General features: G+C 45.5%; 1 protein-coding gene across 3 annotated transcripts in view; it reads right to left on the reverse strand.

The window, feature by feature from the left end:
• The window catches only part of Ehf (ETS homologous factor), a 42,091-nt gene extending 19,997 nt beyond the window's left edge, over positions 1–22,094 (reverse strand). Inside the window, exons 1-2 of one of the 3 annotated variants that reach the window (XM_041679053.1) lie at positions 21,955–22,094; positions 1,430–1,529 (exon numbers count right to left, since the gene is read on the reverse strand). In XM_041679053.1, the coding sequence (XP_041534987.1) occupies positions 1,430–1,526 (97 nt within the window). In that variant the 5' untranslated portion in view covers positions 1,527–1,529; positions 21,955–22,094. Of the gene's footprint in view, positions 1–1,429; positions 1,685–19,529; positions 19,547–21,954 lie in introns of those variants that run through there. The other 2 variants (XM_041679054.1, XM_041679055.1) reach the window with 2 other exon arrangements.
• Positions 22,095–22,325: the final 231 nt, after the last annotated feature.

Genomic DNA, 22,325 nt, shown 5'->3' on the forward strand with positions numbered 1-22,325 from the left:
AGGAGAGCAGAGCCAGAAACTTGCTTGAAGTTGGCTGGAGAAAGGCGCCTCCCTCATCAGGCAGAGTCAACAGAGTCCCTCAGTGTCAGGGAAACTGAAAAGCCAGCGGGTTCTGTTCTCTGCCAGGCAGCTGCGGTCCCCCTCCCCTGCAGTCCTTATGAAGATCAGTGTCTTCTTGACACCTCCCTCCCTCCCGAGCTAAAGAAATAAAAGTGACTTCTGAATTCTGCTCCCTGCTCAGTCCACTGCTCCACTTTTCTCCAAAGCAAATAGTAGAGCCGATGCCTGGGACGCGCATGCCAAGACTTCCAGCTCTCTTTGGAAGATTGTTTTTTTTCTAGGCCTTCACGGCAAGTTCAAGGTCTGTCACAGAATATGCAACTGTCCAGAAAGGGCAGCAGTTTTAGGAGACAAGTGATTTAAAACAGGAAGGCCACCTGTTTCAAACTTCCTGCCATGCTTGGCTGGGATTCCAAAGTAAAAGAGGAGTGCCACGTGGACCCGCCACTCGGCAGAGAATGTCACCCTGCCATTTATGCTCACCCCTACTTCTCAATCTGGTCTCTAACAGGACACATCTGTGTGTCAAGGTAAACACGGGCAGCAGCGGCTGGGGGAAGTGGGGGGGGGTAATTGGCAGCAGGTGGGGGTGCACTGAGCTTTCTAAACCAGCACTGTTGGACACCCAGCAGCCTGGCTGTGCTGAGTGCCTTCACTACCAGGCATGGAGCCCCTGGTTCAGTTTTCCTGGGAGCCACAGGCTGGATCACCAACCATTGCATACCACGAGGTCCTCCCGCTTGGGGTCTCTATGTTCCAAAGTAACGCAGTGAAAGCTGGCACTGGGGTTCCCTGACAAATCTCGCTTCCTTAAACTGGGATGTGATGGGAAATAAGCTACGAAGTTTAAACTATTATAACCCCTTTTTCTTTAACCCTTGTGTGTGTGGATGTGTGGGTGTGGTGTGGTGTGTGTTAAACGCATGTGTGTACTCATGTATGCGCTCACCTTCTTGATTCTATCTTGATATCCTAATGAAACACTATCGAAAACTTCAACAATATGTCTCCCTTCCCTTGGGACATCTCATCTACCACCATTAGTGCCAACCCCAAATCTTTGCATTTTGGAAGGAGGCAGTGATCTTTCTCAAATGGTCTCTGCCATAGGGGCCTGGAGGACTACAGGGTAAACAGCATTGAAAGTTTTCTCATATAAGAAAGTACAAATCAGTGATAAAGTCTGTGATAAACAACACACTGAATTACCTGGAGAAAGGAGGGAAAGAAAGTGAGATTTGTCCCTAGCCTCCATGTCATCACTGAGTAAAACCTCTACTTTTCAAGCATTAAGTTGGAAAAGAAGTCAGACCAGGAGACGATAGACATGGGCAGTGCCACCAGCAGCCAACAGCTGCAGGACCCTTACCATTGCATGTGGAGTAGCTGTCCGTCCAGGCTGCCTGCTGGTGGAGAAGGTTGTTGGCTGGGTTGAGATTCATTACACCACTTCCTTCCAGAATCATGATCTGCAAGGGATCAAACAGTCATCTAATCAGCGCCCCTTAGACACTCGCTGGCGAGTCCACAACATGGAGTTCATTAAGAAAGGAAGACAGAAAGAGAGGGAGGAAGGAACGTGTCCTTCCACCCATTGCCACAGCCCTTTCAGTAAAAGCAAAACTCATGGCAATTAAAATTTTCCAGGTTCAATTTTCATATGCATGAGGCAAGTTTTTATAGCCACCCATTCATAAATGAATAATCTCTGATCAGAAACGAAGCAGGGAAGAAAACACAATACCTGCTCACAGGGCAAGCCTGGCCAGTGTCCAAGCGCTTCACAAAAGTGAAAATGCCAGAGGGATCGTATGTGAAGTAGAGTCGCGATCAGGGAAATCTCAGGCTCAGTCCCTATGTCAGACGCCCCTGTGAGTCCTCACATAAGTGGCCCCAAGCTTGGGGACACAGGAAGACTTCCTCACTGTTGAGTCCTCTTTGAAGCTCATCATTTCTTAGTAAAACTTCTTTTTTTGACTTTCTTTCTTTCTTCCTTTCTTTTTTGAGACAAGGTTTCTCTGTGTAACAGCCCCCAGCTATTCTAGAACTCACTCTATAGACCAAACTGGCCTCAAGCCCACAGAGATCCTCCTGCCTCTGCCTCTGCCTCTGCCTCCCAAGTGCTGGGATTAAAGGCCTTAGGGCTTTTTAAGCCTTTGGCTTTGGGCTACGATTAGGAATCCTTTGATTTCTGTGACAGACACTTCATCTTCTTGGTACAGAAAACTAAGATTTTATGTTCTGCTAAAAAGTTATGTCTAGTTTTTCTTCTGATGGAGACCTGGAAAATTCAACAGGCCTTGAAGCCATCCTCAAGGTGACTTCCTCAGATTCTGGAACGTTGGAACAATGTAACAATTTTACATCTCAGAAAAATTCCCTGGCGTTTATGATGTGTCTGCCCCCAAACTGGATACCCTCCACCCTACAGGTCAGAGTCTGGGAGTGTGTGCAATCATCAAAGCAAGAGCAGGGGTTTTTTCTGAACATAGTGAGGCTCTAAAAGTCTCTCATTCTTCACACTTGATCTTAGCCAAAAGGCCCGAGAAGCAATGCCCCTGTTCTTTATAAAATGGTGATGTATGGAAAACTACAGATCATGGTGCTTTTTTGTCCTATTTGAAGGAATTTTGCATTCTCAGGTGTCATCCATGCCAACAGATTGGAATGGTCCCCTCAGAGTAATTCCATACACACACACACCTAACTGAGCTTCAACTCCTCTGGTAGGTTCAATGTAGAACCTGAGAGAAAAGATATATAATCTTGGGAAAGTATATAATGTATTCATAATTCATATATGCAGCAAATATTTATCACCCTGATGAAGGGCTAGGTGCTGTCTACAGGTTCTGAGAACAGAGCAGCACCTGGAGGCTCAGCTGGGCTAGACACCACTTGTAATTGTTGACCTCAACATCACTGCTGCCGGGTGAACATGGAGGCTTGCACCCAGCATGAGTGCAAAGGGAAGAAAGAAAGGCGGAGTAGAAATGACAGGCAATCAAGTCAGGGAAGGGAGGCTGTGGAGGGCGCACAGGAGAGCTGGGATTCCTGCAAGCTCTCCTACTCGTAGCTCACATGGGTTATCAACATCCCTTGGCCCTCCGTTCCCCCGGGTGAAAATGCAGACGATCACATCTCGCCTGGACACTAAAGACAAACATATTCCTATACTAGCAGCACTCGGCACACGTCTAACAATTAAGGGGGAAATGCTACCTCTGTGGATAAGCTGTACTCCAAACAACCCCGGGCCTCCATTTCTCAGTCTGAAAAGTTAAACGATTCTTGAGCCCCCTTCTAGCAAACTTTTTTCTTCTCACCTTGAGGGAAGAAAAACTAACCAGGCCAAACCTTCCTTTCACACAGTAATGGAGGCATTTTCACATCGGGCTTTTTAAAACAATCCCCCTAAGCTAATTCATCCATGGGGGGACTTGGCAGCTGGGGAGGGACAGGGCCCGGCCCTGGCTTATGTTTGCTCAAGGCTGGGTTTCTTCCTTGGCAGCATTTGCTCACCCACAAGCAGTGGAAAGGTTATTGTTTAACCCCAAGAGGACTGAAACTCAGGGCCCAGCCCTGCTGGAGAGAGCAGTCCTGCAGGCTCAGGCCTCCCAAGAACTTGCCTGCAGGGCTGCTTCAAAGTGGGTGTGCTGGTGGGGATGAGACCCGCAGGATCCAGGAGGAGCCTCCCTTTTAGCCAGGTCAGGGTTTTGTTCTCCACCTCCTAAGAAAAGGCATAGGTATGAAGCAGACCGTTTGAGGGCTGCCCCCCTCTTCTGAGTTGCGGAAGGAAATGAAACTCTAGTTCCTGGTTCACTGTAGATGATGCGAAGTTCTGTATCTGTCTGGCCCCAGATTTCCTGAGCCTCACTTTCTCCACTGCAAAATGGGTATATCGTGAAACTCAAAGCCTGAGAAGAATCGCTTGGCACTAAATATGTCAAGATCTTCAGAGGTCCTAATAAGAGCTGTCGCTAAGAAGCGGCTCTGACGGTGAGATACTTGTCCCTTTTGCAGGGGACTCGGGTTCAGGTCCCACCCACATGGTAGATCACAATCATCCCTAATTCCAGACCCAGGGAATGTGATGTCCTCATCTTCTTGGGCACCAGACACACACAGGTGCACATACCTGCATGTAGGCAGAACACTCATACACATAAAACAAGCAAAATGAATAAATCTAAAAATAGTTTTAATAATAAGAAGGATAAAAACATTTAAAACAGGAATTTGGTAGGTGTCTCAGCCAGCGCTCAGGTTCTAGCTGGGCAAGTGTCATTTCTTAACGCAACCTCCTGGAAACTTTCCTAATTATTCCCAACTCGCAGAGAAGCCTTTAGGATGTCAGTGTCTCAGCTGTCCTGTGACCTCCTACCCTGTACCCCCTCCCAAGCCCTCCACCCTGCCAGCACCCTCTTTCCAGGGGAAAGCAGGCAGCATAGTGAGGGGCCCTTTTTACAGGGCCCATTAAATGGTTACCACCCATAAAAGAGTTTATGTGGCTTAACCCTTAGTGAGTCAGAGTTCACGGGAGCTCCCCCAGGCTTCTAAGTATAGCTGGCCCTGGACCCTGACAGCAGCTGCAGGGAGCCGCAGGAGGCACCTTGGGTGGACTGGGTTAGCCAAGGCCTTTGGACCAGCCTACTACTCCCAGCTTTTCAAATAGAAAATGCAGACATTTGTCCTCCAACAGACTCCCGGGACGGTTGAGGAGATCAAATGAGATAATGGATAATAAATGTGCCTTGGGAACTATAAAAAAGTCCTATTATGACCAACGTACCCACACCCCCGTATACTAATATAGACTCTCCGTGCTGTACACTGGTTGCTTTATGGGGTGTAAAGAGCTACCCTTTTAATTAAAAGGAGGAGCAAGGAATATTTAGGACTTGTTTACAGCTCCCTACTTAACCTTCAGCAAAGCTTTCCTTAAAAAAACAAGTCATGAGACGAGTCCAGCTAGAGCCTGCAGGACCCCAGGTAGGCTCCAGGCTCATTCCCCAGCTCTGTGACTTTGAGTCTGTTCCTCGTTCCCAGCCTGGGATGATGGGGGTGAGAGATGAGGGACTCTGACTAAGTGCAAGGAGAGCTGTCCTGGAGGATAGCACAGTGACTTTAGAAGTGTCCAGTGCAGTGCACGGCATGTCCACACCCCAATATAAAAGTAGCCTTTTCTTTCTTTACACATAGATGTCAGGGCATTGCCACAACACTCTTCACCTCTGCTGGGACTGGCTCTGCACCTCAGGGCTAAGAGCGGCATTCTATGCAATGTGTATGAAGCAAGCTGGAGAAAGGGCCCAGTTCTCTTCATCCTCAGCTTGAGGGATGCTGATGGTGCTGTCAGGGGTCATGGTGGAGGCACCAGGAACCAGATCCTCATCATGCCAGACAGTGGCTAATTGTAGCCTCTCAACATCCCTACAATCAAAACTTGGGGCTAAATAATTCTTTCTTGAAATTTCTAATTAAGGCCTAGTATTTGTGCATATCTTAGAGGGTGCAGTTTGGCAACTCATACGTATATACAATATAGGATCAATATTTTTTCATTTCTGGCATGTCATTTGCTTGTGTTTAGAATACTTCTGTCCCAAATGTTTTGAAATATTTATTGAATGATTGCAGACTGTGATTACACTATTGTTCTGGAAAACACTGGCACTAATTCTTCCTCTAATTGCATTTTGCTACCTATCACCACCTATCACCTTTTTACTGTACCCCCTCGCTCTCTATCTTCTTAGCCTCTAACATCCACTATTCTCTCTTCATCTATGAGATCATTATTTAACCTGCCACCAAGGAGTAGGAGTAAGTACGCAGTGTTTGTCTTTCCATGTCTGCCTTATCATTCACCATGATGCCCTCCAGTTCCATCCTCATTGCCACAAATAACAAGATTTTATTCACTGCATGGCTGAATATTAGTCTAGTGCATATATGTACCTCATTTCTTTACCCATTCATCTTTCAATGGTCCATATCTTGGGCACTCTCAATACTGATATAAGAAACATGGGAATTTAGGAAGAACTGGGAAATTCTTTGATGTGGAAGTTGCCACACACAGGTAAGGTATCCAGCAGGACCCATGGCTTCTACCCACTAGATCTCACATGCCAGAAGCTCTATCTATCTATCTATCTATCTATCTATCTATCTATCTATCTATCATCTATCTATCTATTTATCTATCTATCTATCTATCATCTATCTATCTCTCCTATGTGTCCCCTAGAGCAAAGTCACTCCTGGTTGAGAACTGTGGTTCAAACTAAAGCCTGTGGATGTGGCAGCTAGGGCTCTTCTGCTGGAATGGAACCTTGGGCTGGATCTAGACCTTTCTAATTTGCTCTTTCCTATCCTGAGAAGCAGGCGGTATCTCTCCTGGCTACATGGGCTCATTGAGGATTAAACACAACAGGGACAGGTGAGCTTACAGAACCAAGCCTGGCACACAAAGCCATTGCTAATCAGTGGTTGAGAATAAGCACCAGGTACCCTAGGCACAGCCTGGTTCTAGAGTACATTTAACTGGAGAGAAAAACATAAATTATGGCTTGGCCTATTAAAAACTATAGTATACCACAGTAAATTTTATTTCATACCCTAGGAGTGAAATAAAATGTAAATTATATAGGGATAAAAACAATCTTCAGTCTCTTATTCCTTCTTCATAGGTATGGATAAGGAGAGAGAAGAATATTCATCTGTGCTCTTATTGATAATCTAGACTTTTCTATTTACCCAAAATGACACCACTCTGTGCAGAAGTTGATAAGCATGACAGTTTAGGGGACAAAAGTCTACACATTACCTAAAGAAAAGGGGCCAGCCATGTTACCCTCAGAGTAAAACCCAGACAACCACCTCACGTTAGGTGGCTAGTTGTGACTAGTTGGGACCTGTTGGATAATCAGCAACAAGTTTCCTACAAGTAATGAGCTGTCAGCTTCTCTGAGAATCAGGGGCCACTAGGAATTAGCCAACCCAGAACTTAATTCTACAGAAAGAAAACGCTGCCGTGGATTGGGTTGTCATCATCTTATCTTTGCAGGAGTGACAGGCTCCTGTGTCCATCGCTGTCTTAAAGAGTGATTTAAGCTAAACAACACAACCTCCTAAAATGCCAAGACAGAGGCTGCTTCTAAGTTTCCACAATGCCCTGGGACCGCTCTTCGTCTAGGCTTTCATCAAAGGCTCCCTTCTCTTCCAGAGGAGGTGCAGCCCAGTCACCGTTCAGACTGGACCACTTGAGAGAAATATAGAGAAGAGAACAAGGAGCATTTGACCTGACTCTAAAATTTAAGTCTTGGATTTTTGTTGCACATGGGAGAAGGCAAGGTCTAGCCACAGAGACTGGCTCACCCCGGAGCTGAGCTCGAAGGACATGTTCATGAGTATCAGAAGATTTCAACTCATTTCAATCTGCCCGGTCTGCAGGGCAGTCTTTAAATGCCAAGGACCGTGACATGTACCACAACAGCTGAGATGTTTATGGCCACGTTGATTATGGAGAAGTACTGTCTTATTTACAGCCTCTCTTTCCCCATATGGCAAAAAGTCGAGGTTACAAAAGTAAATAAGAAAGGTCAAAGCAGACCCCAGTCTTTTACATGCTGTCGCTGTGCAATACTCATTAGCTCTACAGATAGGATTGACCCAGAAACCTCTTGTTAAGCTGGAAATTGGCCAGCTTTGGGGATATTCTTGGGATATGACTAGACTCCTCAGAAGCAAAAGAGTGTAAGAGTCTGGGAGCCATTGGCTAGAGTGCCTGGTGGCCATATTTGAAGTCCTGGCTTTGCCAGATTATCAACAGGACAAATTTATACACTTCATTTAACTTCTCCAGACCACAGTTTCCCCATCTATGAAGTAAGGATATTCTGAAAAGAATCTTTGAGTGAAAAAAAAATGAACTAATGCATGCTTAGGAAAGTTTTGAACACATAATAAACACTTTATAAACATCGGGTAGCTTGTATAATGATAACATTAACAGCAATCATCAGCCTCGTCATTTTTGAACCTCCACAGAGAAAACTGAGAACCAAATTCATTTCAAGCAGAGCCTCAGATCTCTGTCATCTGCACAATTCTCTGGTTCCTGCTGCCGGAGCAGCCAAGCCTTAATCAAGCTTATTCTCCACAGTTGCAGAAGTCATGTTATTGGAGGACTGGAAACCACCACTCCACCCCACCAGGTTCCTCACCTCCCCCCAACCACATAGTGCCTGAGGCTGCCAAGCCCAGTGGAAGGGCACACATTCCCAAGCTCTGTGTGATCCCAGGTTTTGCACTGCCCACAGCCCATGGCTGCTGTGCTGGGGCAGTAATAGATGGAAGAGCAGCATGGCTGTAATGAAGCGTGACCACGGAGCTCTCTGCCCCGTGGGTTCCTTCATACAGGGATACCGCAAGGACTCCAAAGAGTGGGCTCTGAAACTTGGGGTATCGGGACAGAAAAAGAAAGGAAAGAGACAGCTTTGGGATTCTGCGAGGGTAATGAAACCCTGTATCATACAGGAAGTTCTCCCAGCCTCGGGACTCCTAACAAGACCAAAGACTGCTCCACTGGCCCCTCTTGGAGAGCTGGCAGAGAACCAGGAAAGACAAACAAGACAAACATGGACTTGCTCAGCTAGAAGCGGGTCTTTCTTTTGCTCAGTGGTAGGACTCCCAGCAAACACCAAACGCTGCAAAATTCACCATTTTTATTGTATAATAGTGATTAAACTTTGGGAATATTTCAAATGTGCCAGCTGTGTGCTAAAAGTCTTGAAAACATTATCCCAGTGGATGCTGAGGATTTCCCTAACTCCCTGAGGCATTATGCTGTCTAACAGATGACCTGCTGAGGCTTAGAGCAGTTCAGCAACTTGTTCAAGATCACGGGGTTCAGCAAGATTGTAACTAACTGAAAATTCAACATTAGTCTAACACTAGCGCTCAGAAGAGTCTAGAGTACCCCTCAAGTCATTTGCACCCACAGTACCATTCCATATGTGGCCACAGCATTTTCAACACCACTGAACTGCCTTATAATGTACAAATATATGCACAATAAATAGATACATATATGTGTATGTATATATATATGTGTGTGTTTGTGTATATATATATAAACATGTATGATATAACTAACCTCCTTGATAATTCCTGTACTTATTTTCAACTTAATATTTGAGAAATAAGTTGGCCCATAATTATTGGTGCTGTCCCTGAATTAGATCCCAGGCCAAAAGGATATAATTCCCTCCTATCACAGGTGGAAAGTGTTCGAAAAACAGCCAGCACTATGGAGCAGATTCTCATCAGGGTTAGTGTTGGTATTCCCTGTCCTCAGCCCCAGGAACTGCAAGGGAAGGCCACGATGTAACTCCTTCACAGCTCTCTCCTTCTTCAGTCAACCACATGCTCTTCCCACTGCCACAGAACTGGTTGCCATGGGACACATTTATTTCCCAAGCCAGGAAAGCAATTAAGCCTTTTAAATAATTACTTGTTCTGTGACAGCAACAGCCATACCTTCTCCATCCTTACTCAAAACTGCCAGCAGGTGAATTCACAGCGTTTGTGCTAAAGATGTCGCAACAGCTTTCTGACTTCCTGCTTCAATTTGACTGTTCTTTCAAAGGACTACTCCCAAGCAGGAGAAAAGAAAATGCATGGCCCTGTGAAATGTAGTTGAATAGAATACAGGCAATAATTTGTGCTTTTACAAAGGAATCAAAACGTGGAGAATGTATCTGTCCCTCCAGTTATGTCAGAACTAACTTCCTATCTTCCGCCTGTGTTTTGAGACAGACATTTCTTGTTTCCAGGGACAACATCTGAAGTATATTCCTGGGATACTGAGTGTTTTCACGATCAATAATATCAATATGGGGAGGGTGAGGTTGGCTCTACGGCAGAGAAACCATTTTGGCCGTAGGCCACTGGGAAATAGACAGATCGTGCTGATCCCTATCAGCCTCGGTGCCAGACCTAGACAAGATGGCACATACTGACAGTGGCAGGCACCAAAACTGATCAAAACAAGATTACCTGGAATAACCCACAGGGCCTCTGTCAATTTCATCCGGATATTATAAACTAGATTGAATCTCAAAAGATCACGGAGCCTTTGAGACTTCAAGAGAGCAATTGTTCTCTTTCTACCAAAAATGTGCATATGCTTCTGCTGCGACACCTCTGTCCTGTGGACCACAGTCCCTCGAAGGAGCAGCTACTAACGCCCACAGATCGATTGACACCAGTATAGTTGTCGTGGATAACATTCAAGTTAGTATAAAACAAATAATAAAGCTCCATGCTTATGTGAGATTAGAATTTTAGGAAAACTTTATGCTAGAGACAGGTTATCAGAGCTAAGGCTGCCATTCCTGAAAGGTTTGTGAGATTTTAGCCCTGTTCTCTGACCTGGCTTTGGTGTCACCTTGGTGCCTCCCACTGGGACCAGGAAAGGCTCCACTGTCTCTCTCGAGTGGCATCTGAAGTAGGAACCATGTCACCTCCTAAGATGATCATTTCTAAGAATTCACTCTTTTCCTTACTACCTCTGAACCTAAAAAATCTGTCTCCTCGCTATGGCCCCCTCTGGACTTCAAAGCCTAATGAAGGACACATAGTAAAGACACAACCTCACTCCTACTGCGTTTTTGAATGGACCTTGACAGATGCAGAGACAGGAGCACCCCATGACTGCCACAACAATCGCCTTCCAAATTCCCTTGGAAAACCGGGACTGATCCCCCAAGGCATGCTCACCACCCAAGGAAGGCTTGAACTTCAACCCGCATGGAATCCTACCCAAACCTCCAAACCAAAACCTGTATTCCCAAGCCCCTCTGTTAGAACCCTGAGCGTCCTCACAGCTGAAAATGTCTGGTCTGTAGACTCTCTTACCTGATCTTACATCAATTTCTCACCACAGGTAACTAACTCTTAGAGACATCAGCCTTGACGGGAAAGCCTCAAACAAGAAAACAGTCCTTATAAAGCCAGAGAGACGAAAATTTCCAGCAGGAGGATTCAAGACCCAATCTGTCTATGGAGAACCTACTGCTGTACTGTTTGTCAACAGGCCAGCCTCTGATGCTCAGGACCCCCAAACCGCCACATTCAACAGCGTCTAGTTACTTATAAATAAAGACTAAGAAGATACTCTGGCCCCGGGACCCTGCATTTCCAGGTGGCCCTTATGTTTGTTGGTTGTTGCGTTGCTTCAAAAGGATCCTGTGACCGGTTCAGTGACCCTTGACTTGACCTAGCCCCACCTCCACTTTTAAAAGATTATTTAACCACCTATGTGTTAAGCCTTACACCCTTCAAAACTGATGAATCAGCCTTTAGAGGAAAGAAACCATCTCTGAGAAATGCTTGTTCAACTATTACAAATATGTACTGGTCCCTTCCAATTAGCATCTATCCTAGATGCTCTGCATCCTGCTTGGTGCTAGGGAAAAAAAGATAGCGAACAAAACACAGATGCCGCCCTGCACTAAGAGATTATCAGCCAAGACACACTTCCAAAACAATATCAGATCTTTCCAGAGTCTCCTGAGCTCGTTCATCTCCTTGGTAATGGAGTGCGAGCAGAGAATGCCAGGCAACCCTCTCTGGTATTTGGGAAGAAGTAACCACAGAAAGAATTTCAACCAATTTAAAAAGCAGATCAGCTCCTCTTCTCAGCAGCAACTCCATCCCCTCGGCCTCAGAGAAAACCCTCAGTAAGACATAGACTTGGCACAGGATAATTCCTCTGAGTTTCACAAAGCCGCCTCAGCCAAAACCAATCTCCACTTGGGGCAGAATGAAGCAGCCGGCTGTCTGCATGACTGAAACCCTCTTCCCAAGACAATGGCGTGTTTATGTGTCGGAGGGTTAGGAGTGGGTTGTTAACACAGAACCCACCGTCCACAGAGCTGTTAATTCAGTTGTTGGCAGGGGCTTCTGTTATCTTCTGAATACCTCCCAGAGGGGATAAGCCCTCCCTCTTCATTTGAGTTGGCAGTGGGATTATTTTCTTGCACCTGTTGCTCTACTCCGATAACAATGCAGTTAAGCATTGATTTGTTAGAAAATAAACAGAAAAAAAAGCAAAGAAAGGCATCTGCCCAGACAGCCTGAGCTGGTTTGTCTCAGCTTCATGGCAATTTGTTTTCCTATAAAAAAAGAAAAAAAGAAAGAGAGAAAACCCTGTACTTTCAGTTTTGAGGCTATCCTCCCACTCCCTCGGAAGAAAAGGAGGGATCAAATAGGCCAGTGGGAGCTGGCAGAGCCGGAGAGCCAGAAGACTTTGTACTTTTCCATTGACTGGTTTGCAAGGGCACTGAGGGTATCCAAGGTCTGCAGAATGATATGGCCGGCCTCCAGCCAGCCTGGGTTCAGATCAGAAAAGAGATGAACAAGGGTGGAGAAGGGACTGTTGGGTGATGCTCCAATCCCAAACCACTCTTCAAATGGTTGACTTCTGTAAGCCAGGGTATTTGAGGAGGAGGTGGAGACCGAAAGGGGAGACTTAGCATGCACATCCCCAGTCTCAGTCCAGCCTCTCCCACAGATGCCCAACATCTAGTCTGGATGAAAAGCTCTAGTCCCTAGACCATGGCAATGAGTCTAGCCATACCTATAGCAAACCAGGTTGGAAAAGCTCACTCATGCCCTACCAAGGGCTTTGAGGTCCCGGGAGGAAGAAAGAGGACCTGTGACGTTCAAGGTGTGATTTCTTCTCTAATCCAAATAACATGGTGCCCTCATTCCTCATCAGTTTGTCAATAGCACATGATGAGCTAAGGCCCAAAAGGGGCACAAAGTTCTAAACAAATCACTCCAACAAAAACGATGAACAACATCAATTAGCCAGTGGCTTCACGGCTTCGTCACCCAGCCTTCAGCCCATCAGAGGAAGCATCTTCATATTCTTTTCAAGCATAGTCACGGGCAATAAGCGTCACTCCCCGCCGCAAACGCCTCCCCCCCCCCCCAGCCTTTTCTGGACCACAGACCCATTATCACCAGGGGCTTAAAGGGTCAGAGGGCAGTGGGGAGAAACTGTGGAACAGGCAGGGCTTGTGCTTTCTCGTCTGAGTGTTAAGGACAGGGAGATCCAGTAGGGGTGGGACATGGTTGGCTGAGCACTCCCAGGCATTCTTGTCGTGAGCAGGGCAGGGAGTGGAGCTCCTCACATCAAACCAGGCAGAAGAAAAAGAAGAGCTCTAACAACACCCTTAGTTGACTGAAAAATAAATAAGACCAACTGCACAGGAATGCGGGAAGGGTGGAGGGAGGTAAGGGGTGGGGACAGGAGGCAGGGAGGGGTTGGAATGGACTAGGACAATGGATTTGACCAATTCGAGAGTCAAGTTTCCTCTGCAGAAAACGCCAAAATGTCAAGCCAACAACCACCAATCTGAAATCTCACAAATTGCATAATTACAAGACAATAGCAAAACCTAAGATAGGGAAGGCAGTTCATATTTATCAAGTGTTTTATTGCCTAGTCTGAATGGAGCCAAACTGTACATGAATCATCTCCTGGAATCCTCATGAGAATGCTAAACATAGCTACTAATATCTCCATTTTACAAAAGACAAGACATATTGAAATTGAAAAAAAAAAACTTACCCATCAATCTCCTAAACAGAGGGGGTATTATAAGTGTATTGGGTATTGGAAAGGCTGGGGAAAGCAGCATGGTTCCTTGTAGCTTTGAAAATGGGTCTTTCTGTCACTAAAGAACAGAGAGTCTCTTCTAGGACCTCATACTTTCTATTTAAAAGTATCTGAGTGTGAGTTCAAGGACAGCCTGTCTGCAGAGCTAGTTCCAGGATAGCTAAGGCTGTTACACAGAGAAACCCTGTCTCAAAAAAAAAAAAAAAAAGAAAAAGAAAAAGAAAAAAAGAAAAAGAAAGAAAGAAAAAAAATCTCAGGATGTCTCCTTGAATTTCCACCCTACATGCCAGGGGGAGATGAACTGATCATGCTGTGCTCCAAAAGGAAAGGTGTCCTTGAGTCCTTAGGTGAACATGAGCCTAGATCCTACAAGGTTGCTGACTCGTGGTCCCCAGAACATATTCATGAAACCTTAAGTCTGGGGGGAGGAGACGCTGAAGATGTCCCTGAGCAGCACAGTTGAGCATGTGAGAACCCTTTGGTTCAATCCCCAACACCAAACTCTTTAGTCTGCCTTTCTGTTGAAAGCCCCAGATTGACTCAGGTGTTGAAGTGGCTGCCTGAAGCCACCTCAGACTTGTTAGCCTTAATAAAAGAGCACTAATAATAGCAGGAAACCCCAGTGAAAATTAAGGAGGGTTTATAGCCCCTTTGGAGGTCACCCGAAGTCTGGGGGAAGACCTGCAATTGTCGGGAACACCATAGCACTGAAAGAGACTGGGTGTGTCTTTGGGGAGCCTAATTTCTACCTAAAGAGAACCAGCAACGCCTCCCCCCATCTTCCATGACCACAGAGCCAAGCCTGGTAGGTCTCCAGCTCAACCTGGAAACCCCAGAGAAGCATGTACGGTCCTATCGTCATCTTTACAGTGTCAGATGCAAATAACACCTAGATTTCCTTGCAAATTTAAAGATGACTTCTTAAGAAAATGTAGCTTTCTCGGCCCAGGCAGTGGTGGCCCATGCCTTTAATCCCAGCACTTGGGAGGCAGAGGCAGGCGGATCTCTCTTAGTTCGAGGCCAGCCTAGTCCACTAGAGCTAGTTCCAGGAGAGGCTCCAAAGCTACTGAGAAAACTTGTCTCAAAAGAAAAGAAAAGAAAAGAGAAGAGAAGAGAAGAGAAGAGAAAAGAGAAGAAAAAAAAGAAAAGGTAGCAACATAGCTTTCTTTTTGTTTAGATAACCATTCAATGATAGAGGTAAGCAACCCAAGGTCCTTCTAAGACTCTTCCTATAAGAATCTAGCCCCTTGGCACACTGGGTCTCATTTTCCCTCCAGAACACACCTCTGCTTCTCCTATGTACTTCTATGTACACAACAAGCTCTCAGGAAATTCAAGAATGAAAACCCACCATAAAGGCAAGCACCTCAATCTCACAAAGGCTTTCCTGGGAATTAAATCCTGCCACAGTAATAATGGCGTGGCCCATCCCACAACTATTTCAGAGGAAACTCTCAGTGTACAAACAAAACAAGAACTCACCCATGCCACAACTCCCATCTTCCCCCCTCTTGACCCAAATCTCAGCTCTATACCAGGGTTAGTTTATGAATAAGATGAACACATGCAGAGAGCCTCCAAAACAACTTCCCAGATGGCCAGGCCCCAAGAATTATCACATATTTCAAAAACCTCACCTTGATGAAAGGCAACGTAAACTCCAGAATGTAGGAATCAGAGCAAATACCAAAAGCAGAGCCCCTTGTTCAAACCTTATTAAGAATATTAAGCTAGGTACTATGGCACAGGCTTGTAAGACCAGCACTTGAGATACAGACACAGAGGATAGGAGTGTGAGCCAGCCTGGACTACGTAGTGAGTCCCAAGTCATCCCTAGCTATGCATTGGAGAGAGGGGGAGAGAGGGAGAGGGAGGGAGGAGAGAGAGAGAGGGAGGGAGAGAGGGGGAGAGAGAGAGAGAGAATTAAGCAGATCAATAGCTTAGGAACAGGGTATTAAACCAAATAGACTTCCTAAGCACAGATTCTCTGGAACACAGCCCCCACCTATATAACCACAGAAGTCTTCTCTGATGCTGACCATCTCCAAGACATCAGCCCCACTTTTGCCTCTACCCCATTAAGACTTCATCACCACTGAGGGTGGAGTGATCTTTCCTGCCCCTGAATGCCCTCCCCATGATCTTGCCTTCTCAGATAGATTAGAGAATGAAATACTATACAACATTGAACATAGCAGGGGACAACCCCCTCCTCCCTGTCCTACAGCAGACACTCGGCAAACAGCATTTACTAACATCGGTATTATTGTTACTTTCTTCACTACGCCCTGTGCCTGAGTAAAACCACAACTCTAAGTCCATAAGCAGAAAAAACACACTCCCCTGTCGGAGTGAAGAATGTGGATCAGCTAATCTACTCAGCAGTCATTTCCTGTGCAAGAAAATGCTGCCCCCTGGTTCCTCTCCCCCTTTCTTTCTCCATGGACCCTTTGTGCAGTCTGCTGGAGTTTGTGAGCCTCTTCTTAACTTTGCTGAACGTGTGATATTAAATTATGTGCTTCATATCTGTCACATATCTAATCACCTCTGCGATTTCAGATGTCGATACATCTGGAACAAGTACAATGTGTTATAAAAATGTTAATGATTTTTCTTGAGAATAATCACAATCATGGCTAATACTAATAGAGAGCTTTGCCTATATTCACATTGAGAGATATATTAAATTATAATTGAAAATTGCTAAAAATAATAATGTCATTTCTTCTGCATCAAAGTTCCTAGATGCCCCTGAATTCTCTCCTCTGGACATTAGGTAGAACCATGGATATTTTACTAACAGCAAGGACTATTCAACTTGGTCTTTAGAAATGACTTGCACCTGTCCACAACAGCTCAACAATTTAGCAAGAGGCAGACCCACAAGATCTCATGAAAATATATAAGTACACACACACACACACACACACACACACACACACACACCAAAGCCCCTAGATACCCAAGGTCAATACTTTCTGTGGCAGTGATCAGTAGATACCCACAGAAACACTTAAGGACTGTAGGAGTGGGCACCCTCTCACACAGCTGTGTTAGCTGGTGAACAATCTGAAGAGAGACATTTCTTCCAGGGTCTCCTACATGCCAGGCATCAAGGCATGGTACAGAGATGTCCTGTAAGGCCACCCCTATGTGTGTTGTGACTTGAAGCCAGCTCAGCATGAGAATCAATTTGGAGGTTTCCTATTAATATAGACCTTCCTGTTTCCTCATGCTTACTATCTCTATGAAAAATTAAGTTTCCAGTTTCTTTCCCAGAGTCAAAGTTTAGAATCCAAGTTGGTCATTATTGAAAAGCAACAATAATAAACAGAATTTAAAACTCATCTGCTCCAACTCAGTGGAGACAGAGAGAAAAACGCCCAAGCTGAATACTTCTCTCTGACTTCCAGCGTGCAAATGACTACTAACATTACTCACGAGCATTGTCTGGGTGCTTTCACATTCTTTGCTTAATTTAATCCTTATTACTCCTACATAGTAGATGCTATTACCCCATTTTCCAGATGAAGAGACTTGGATGCTAAAGTTTGTCGAATTCGTCCCAAAGCACTCAACTGTTCAGTGGCAGTGTCCATTTCAAAGCCAGGTACCCAGGACTCCTCCAGTGTCCGGCTTACCACATCCCAGCAAAGCCCCTTCCCAGCCATGAGAATTCAACGCTGCCTGCCCCTTCAGACACAAACAGTCAAAATCTACTTTTTATTCATGATCTTCCAAACAGCCTCTGGCCAGTGGAGGGAAGAGGACAGAATCGCAACCAGCTGCCCTTTAATTTCTTAAAAAGAACAAAGCTAGGCAGAGGCTAAATTTCAGGCCAAATCTACAGCCCACACAAAGCCAAAACAAGTCAGCTCAGAGGTCTCGTGGAAGACAGAACTGGTAATAGCTCTCCCCCTACCTCTCCTCAAGACTGTAACAGCAGCCCTTCTGAGGGAAGCTTGCTAAAGGTCTCCTAAGAGATTCCGGGGCAAACTCCCTATGATGGTCATGTTCACAAGACTCTGCCATCACAGCAAGTACAACAAGAACTTCCTCCCTATTCTGAGAGAGGCTCATCCGAGTTCAGCTGGTATCAGGTGGGGACGGGTTAATAGTGACTGAAGTTTCTCACATTCATACCTGGCATATGGTCCCAGCCCCAAAGACTGTTTATCGTGAGTCCGTGATACAAGAAGAACAAAAAGCAGCGGACAGGCAGGCCACCTTGACTTCACCACAGCTACCTCAAAGAAAGCATGCATCTAGACAAGGTTATTTGAGATAAGTTTTCATAGTGAAATAGTTGGGTTAATGGAATACTCGGTTCTCTTAAAAGGCACACAATTATCTGTTTGGCTCTTTGCCCCTTTTTAATTTTAGGCTTGTGTCATCAGAAATCATGTTTTGGGTAGACCTATAACACCATAATTTAAATGAGTGGCCAGAAACCCTTAACAATGATTCTAACGCTGAGAAGAAAGAGAGAGAGCCGGAGAGGAGATACGAGTGAGGCCAGTGGCCTGGCGATGGGAAGCCCAGCCCCGCACAGCAAACCAAAGACACAATGTGGTTAGGTGCTAGTGAAATCATTTTCAAAAGAGCATTTTACAGGGTGTCTCTTAAACCAAGTCAATTAATACCCTAGGAGTCTCTTTAAGTGGGACACCGTGCTTGACCCTCCTGTGAGCTCTGTCTGCTGCAGATATAGGGCTGAGCCATCTGGAAACAGCACAGGCTCCTGGGTGACCCAACTAGCCCTATTGCCCACATGATGACCATCGAATCTTCCTCTAGGACAGAGTCCACACCTTTCTCATCTGCCCAGTCACCACAGACAAATCAACGCAGCTCAGGCACAGCATAGGAAGTCTCACCTTGGGCTGATCCAGAAGTAGCTCGGTGCTTCCTCAAGTGCTGTTAGTACATCACGGGCTCCCCATTATTACAAGTTGCTATCTCACCTGCTCTGAGTCTATTGATTAAGATGGGGTACCAAGTGCCATAAGCGGCTGAGACCCCCCTCCCCACACCGCCAACGAAGGCTGCCAGGTTCATTCCTCAATAGTCCATTCTTAGTCAAAGTTCTGAAGATCCTAACAGAGATACTTAAGGGCCCCCAGTAGTCTTTCTGCCTCAGGGGCATCTGTCATCCCTCTCTTTATTCTCATAGACTCAATCCTGCTGACACTCAGCACAAATGTTCCACCTACCTTTGGCCACCATAGCCAGCAAAATCTGTGAGTTCAAATATGTCTTAAAGGTATTCAGTATGTATAAAAGAGGAAACTAAAACCCAGAGAGGTAGCGTGTCCTCTTTGGGCCATTCAGACTTGCCAGGTCTCCTTACTGTCATGTTTAGCACTGTCCCACCAACTGCCTTCCCTGTCGTGTGCCCTGATCACTCCAAAGATAGCGCCAGCCAGCTGTCCAGGACAAGCCTTAAGACATAATCTTTGCTCCCATCTAAAAGGCAGTAAAGTTTTCGTCAACTAACTCCAAAGGACTGACAGAAACGTCTACTCAAGAGCATCTTGGCTTCCTCGCCATGATGGCATTTGGCTAGAAAATACATCCCATCCTGAGATAAGATAAAAAAAAAAATGCCTGCTACTCAGAGCAAATTATATCACTTAAAACCATTTTATAAGCAGGTATGAAAATGTCAGATAAAATGAATTACCCATCTTCTCCCACCAGCTGTTAGGAATCGAATTAAGAAAAGTTGGGCAGCGCTCACTGCTCTGAGGACCCCAGGACAGAATTAGCTTACCCACTCTGAAAGCCACTGTTCTGTGCTCTGTTAAACAGTAACAAAGACAGGGTCAGGTTGTGTGGTTTTGAAACAGCAAGCCAATGCTCCCCAACTGGGGCCCCACCCACGACAGAAAAGCCTGCTGCTTCGCCTCCATGGAAGATGAGAGGCAGTTGAACAGGGGAAATGGCTTAAGACACCAGCGAAGTGGTGGTACTGAAATGGAGGTTTTGAGTTTATGTTTAGTTCCTTCAAACCGTAGCGCTGTGAGTTGGCAGACTCAGTTTCGGTGTTTTGGTACCCTCTCCACCTCACCTCCCAGAAGCCTTCAAAGGTCGTATCTGTTGGAAAAGCCCTAGGGATGCCACCATCCAAAAGGAGAGGAGACCGAGTGCACTCCCCTAACTGTGTGTGACGGTGCAATGCAAAGCAAGATTCTCATACTTAGGTTTAAAAAAAAATAACGCAAGAAAGTCCAGTGAACACAGCCCAGCTCTCAAGTCCCCCAGAGAGCACCGAGGATAAGAAGGAAAGAAAACCTAGTAGATTGCAGAAAGTGCAGTCCACTTCCTTAGAGCAGAACATGGCCCGGAAAGCACTCACCTTCTGACCTGATCCCAGCTAGCTAACAGAATGCCACTGAGAACAGAGCTGAGCTCTCAGCTTCCATTTTTGTCTCGGGCCTTCAATGGAGTCAAAAGGGTACTGAAAGAAGATGAAGGGGAAACCCTTACGGGACCCACAAATATGGAATTGTGAATGTGATTGGAGCTCACCAGAGGTTAAGAAAGGCCCAAGGAACTCCCATGAGAAATCATAGTATAATAATTTAATAATAAAAATATCAAGAAGCTTGTATGGATATAGGTAATATAATTTTTTTAGCACACACACCAAAACAATGTTATCAAATCTGAGACCTTTTCATAAATGAAGCCTGGGTCCAACACACGTCCTACCCACAACTACAGCGAGAGGCCCTGAATGATGTTTTGAGTGGTCCTCTAACTTGCAACATAGTAGCGTCCTCAAGATCGCTCTCTTTCAGAATGTCTGCCCAACAATCTAGAAACATGGAAGATGGTATTCATGCTATTTGGTAGTGTTTAAATGTGGTTACGAACTTCCAAATAACTCTCATCTCTTCCATTACAGTTTTTAAATAGCATGGCCCATTGATGCACCAGTAACCAGTCCCACACGGCTCCATATTCCAATCCCACTCTCGACTGTGAAATTCTTCTCATAACACATCTGAATCTCTTCTGTTAGAGACTGACTGTTCTCTGGACCTCAGGGGAAGTGGCACACAGCGGTTCGTGGTCCTAACTTCCCCTTAGACATTAAAAGATACGGTCTTGATACATCCTCACACCAATGCCCACAGAATCAACTGCTGCTTCTACCAGAAATCTCAGACTCCGAACTCCCCCGCTCTCCCTGAGGTCAGCACAGAGAAAGGCAGAGGCACCTGAGGACTCAAAACCAGAGAACCTTACACTTCAGCTTACACTTCACACACCACCCCACAGCAATGCTCAGAGTGTCCCAAAACAGACTTTAAAACATAATAAAAAATAAAAATAAAAGTGACCTTGCCACCTTGGTGCTCTTACGAGCCATCAAGATTCATTCCCCCACTTTTCTCTCCTCGATCCGCACTGGGGCCAACACTTGTTCATGCTGTACAAACAAAAGGACAGAGTCCCTATATCGAAGGCATTTGCTGCTGGTGAGTCATGACAGTCTGTCTGGTCATAGTATCCCATTGTGGAAAACAAAGGGTTAGTCTGTCCCCTTGCGATATGGAAAAATCATTTACCTAACTTGAGTCTTCTTTCTACAGGGCATCATTTTTACAGCTACAGTCTTCCCGCCTTGGCCACCTGGTCCCTGTTCCCTTTGCAAATATAGGTTACCTTACCTATCTATAGCCATTTCCCCCAACTGGAATACAGTGGAGGTGAATTGGCTTTTCCTTATTGCTTGTAAGTCAGGAAAAAAAAAATATCAGCGAAGACACCTGTAGACTGTCAGTCTATGATCCCTGATCCCTGGCAGCCTTTAGCCAACCAGCTTGTCACTGAGCAACATCAGAGTCACCTGTCTCCGGCTGCTTTTAGCCTATCTAACCCAGGGATATGGCTTTATTACACCACATGGGCAGAGAAAAGCCAGGGGGCTTTTAGAATTTTGCTGACTGGAAATTCAGATAATGTAAAAAAAAATTTACAGATAACACTCATGCAGCCCAGAGGCTCTCACCCAAATAAACTCGAACAAGACTCAGTAGGTGAGGCCAGGTAACACAAGCTTCACTTCCTGCCAGCTGCGTCCCGGAGCCTCTGGTTTCTTTTCACCTGTCTGAGTCAAGACAGGCTTCTCTTTCCACACAGGTGTATGGATTTCAGGCTCCAAAGAAGGTTTAAAGGTGAGGACTTACCTCATTCACCTGAAGATTCTGGCTGGGCAGTCCTATGGCGCTATGGATGGAGGAGAAGGCAGGCAGCTACGGCACCAGCTCCTACCGGGATGGGGAGCCACGGCCTTATCACGTCTCGGCTCTCATCAGAGTGAAGATAAATGCATATGACAATAATTTAAAATCATTTTGTAGGATGTTAAGCAATAAGCCACCAACCGGGAATTCCCTAAGTCACTTCCCCCTCCTCTGATTGGCTGCCCAGCCCTTTAAAAAAATAAAATAAAGGATTACAAACATTGGCTCATTTGCATTTGGCCAACTCACACGTTAGTGTTCAAACAAAACAGGTCTAACCAGGTTATGCCTGTGTCTCAAGAACAGAGACAACC

This window comes from Microtus oregoni, unplaced genomic scaffold, assembly GCF_018167655.1.
Source record: "Microtus oregoni isolate MIOR12 unplaced genomic scaffold, Mior012 000031F_ref0000149, whole genome shotgun sequence".
Classification (NCBI taxonomy): domain Eukaryota; kingdom Metazoa; phylum Chordata; class Mammalia; order Rodentia; family Cricetidae; genus Microtus; species Microtus oregoni.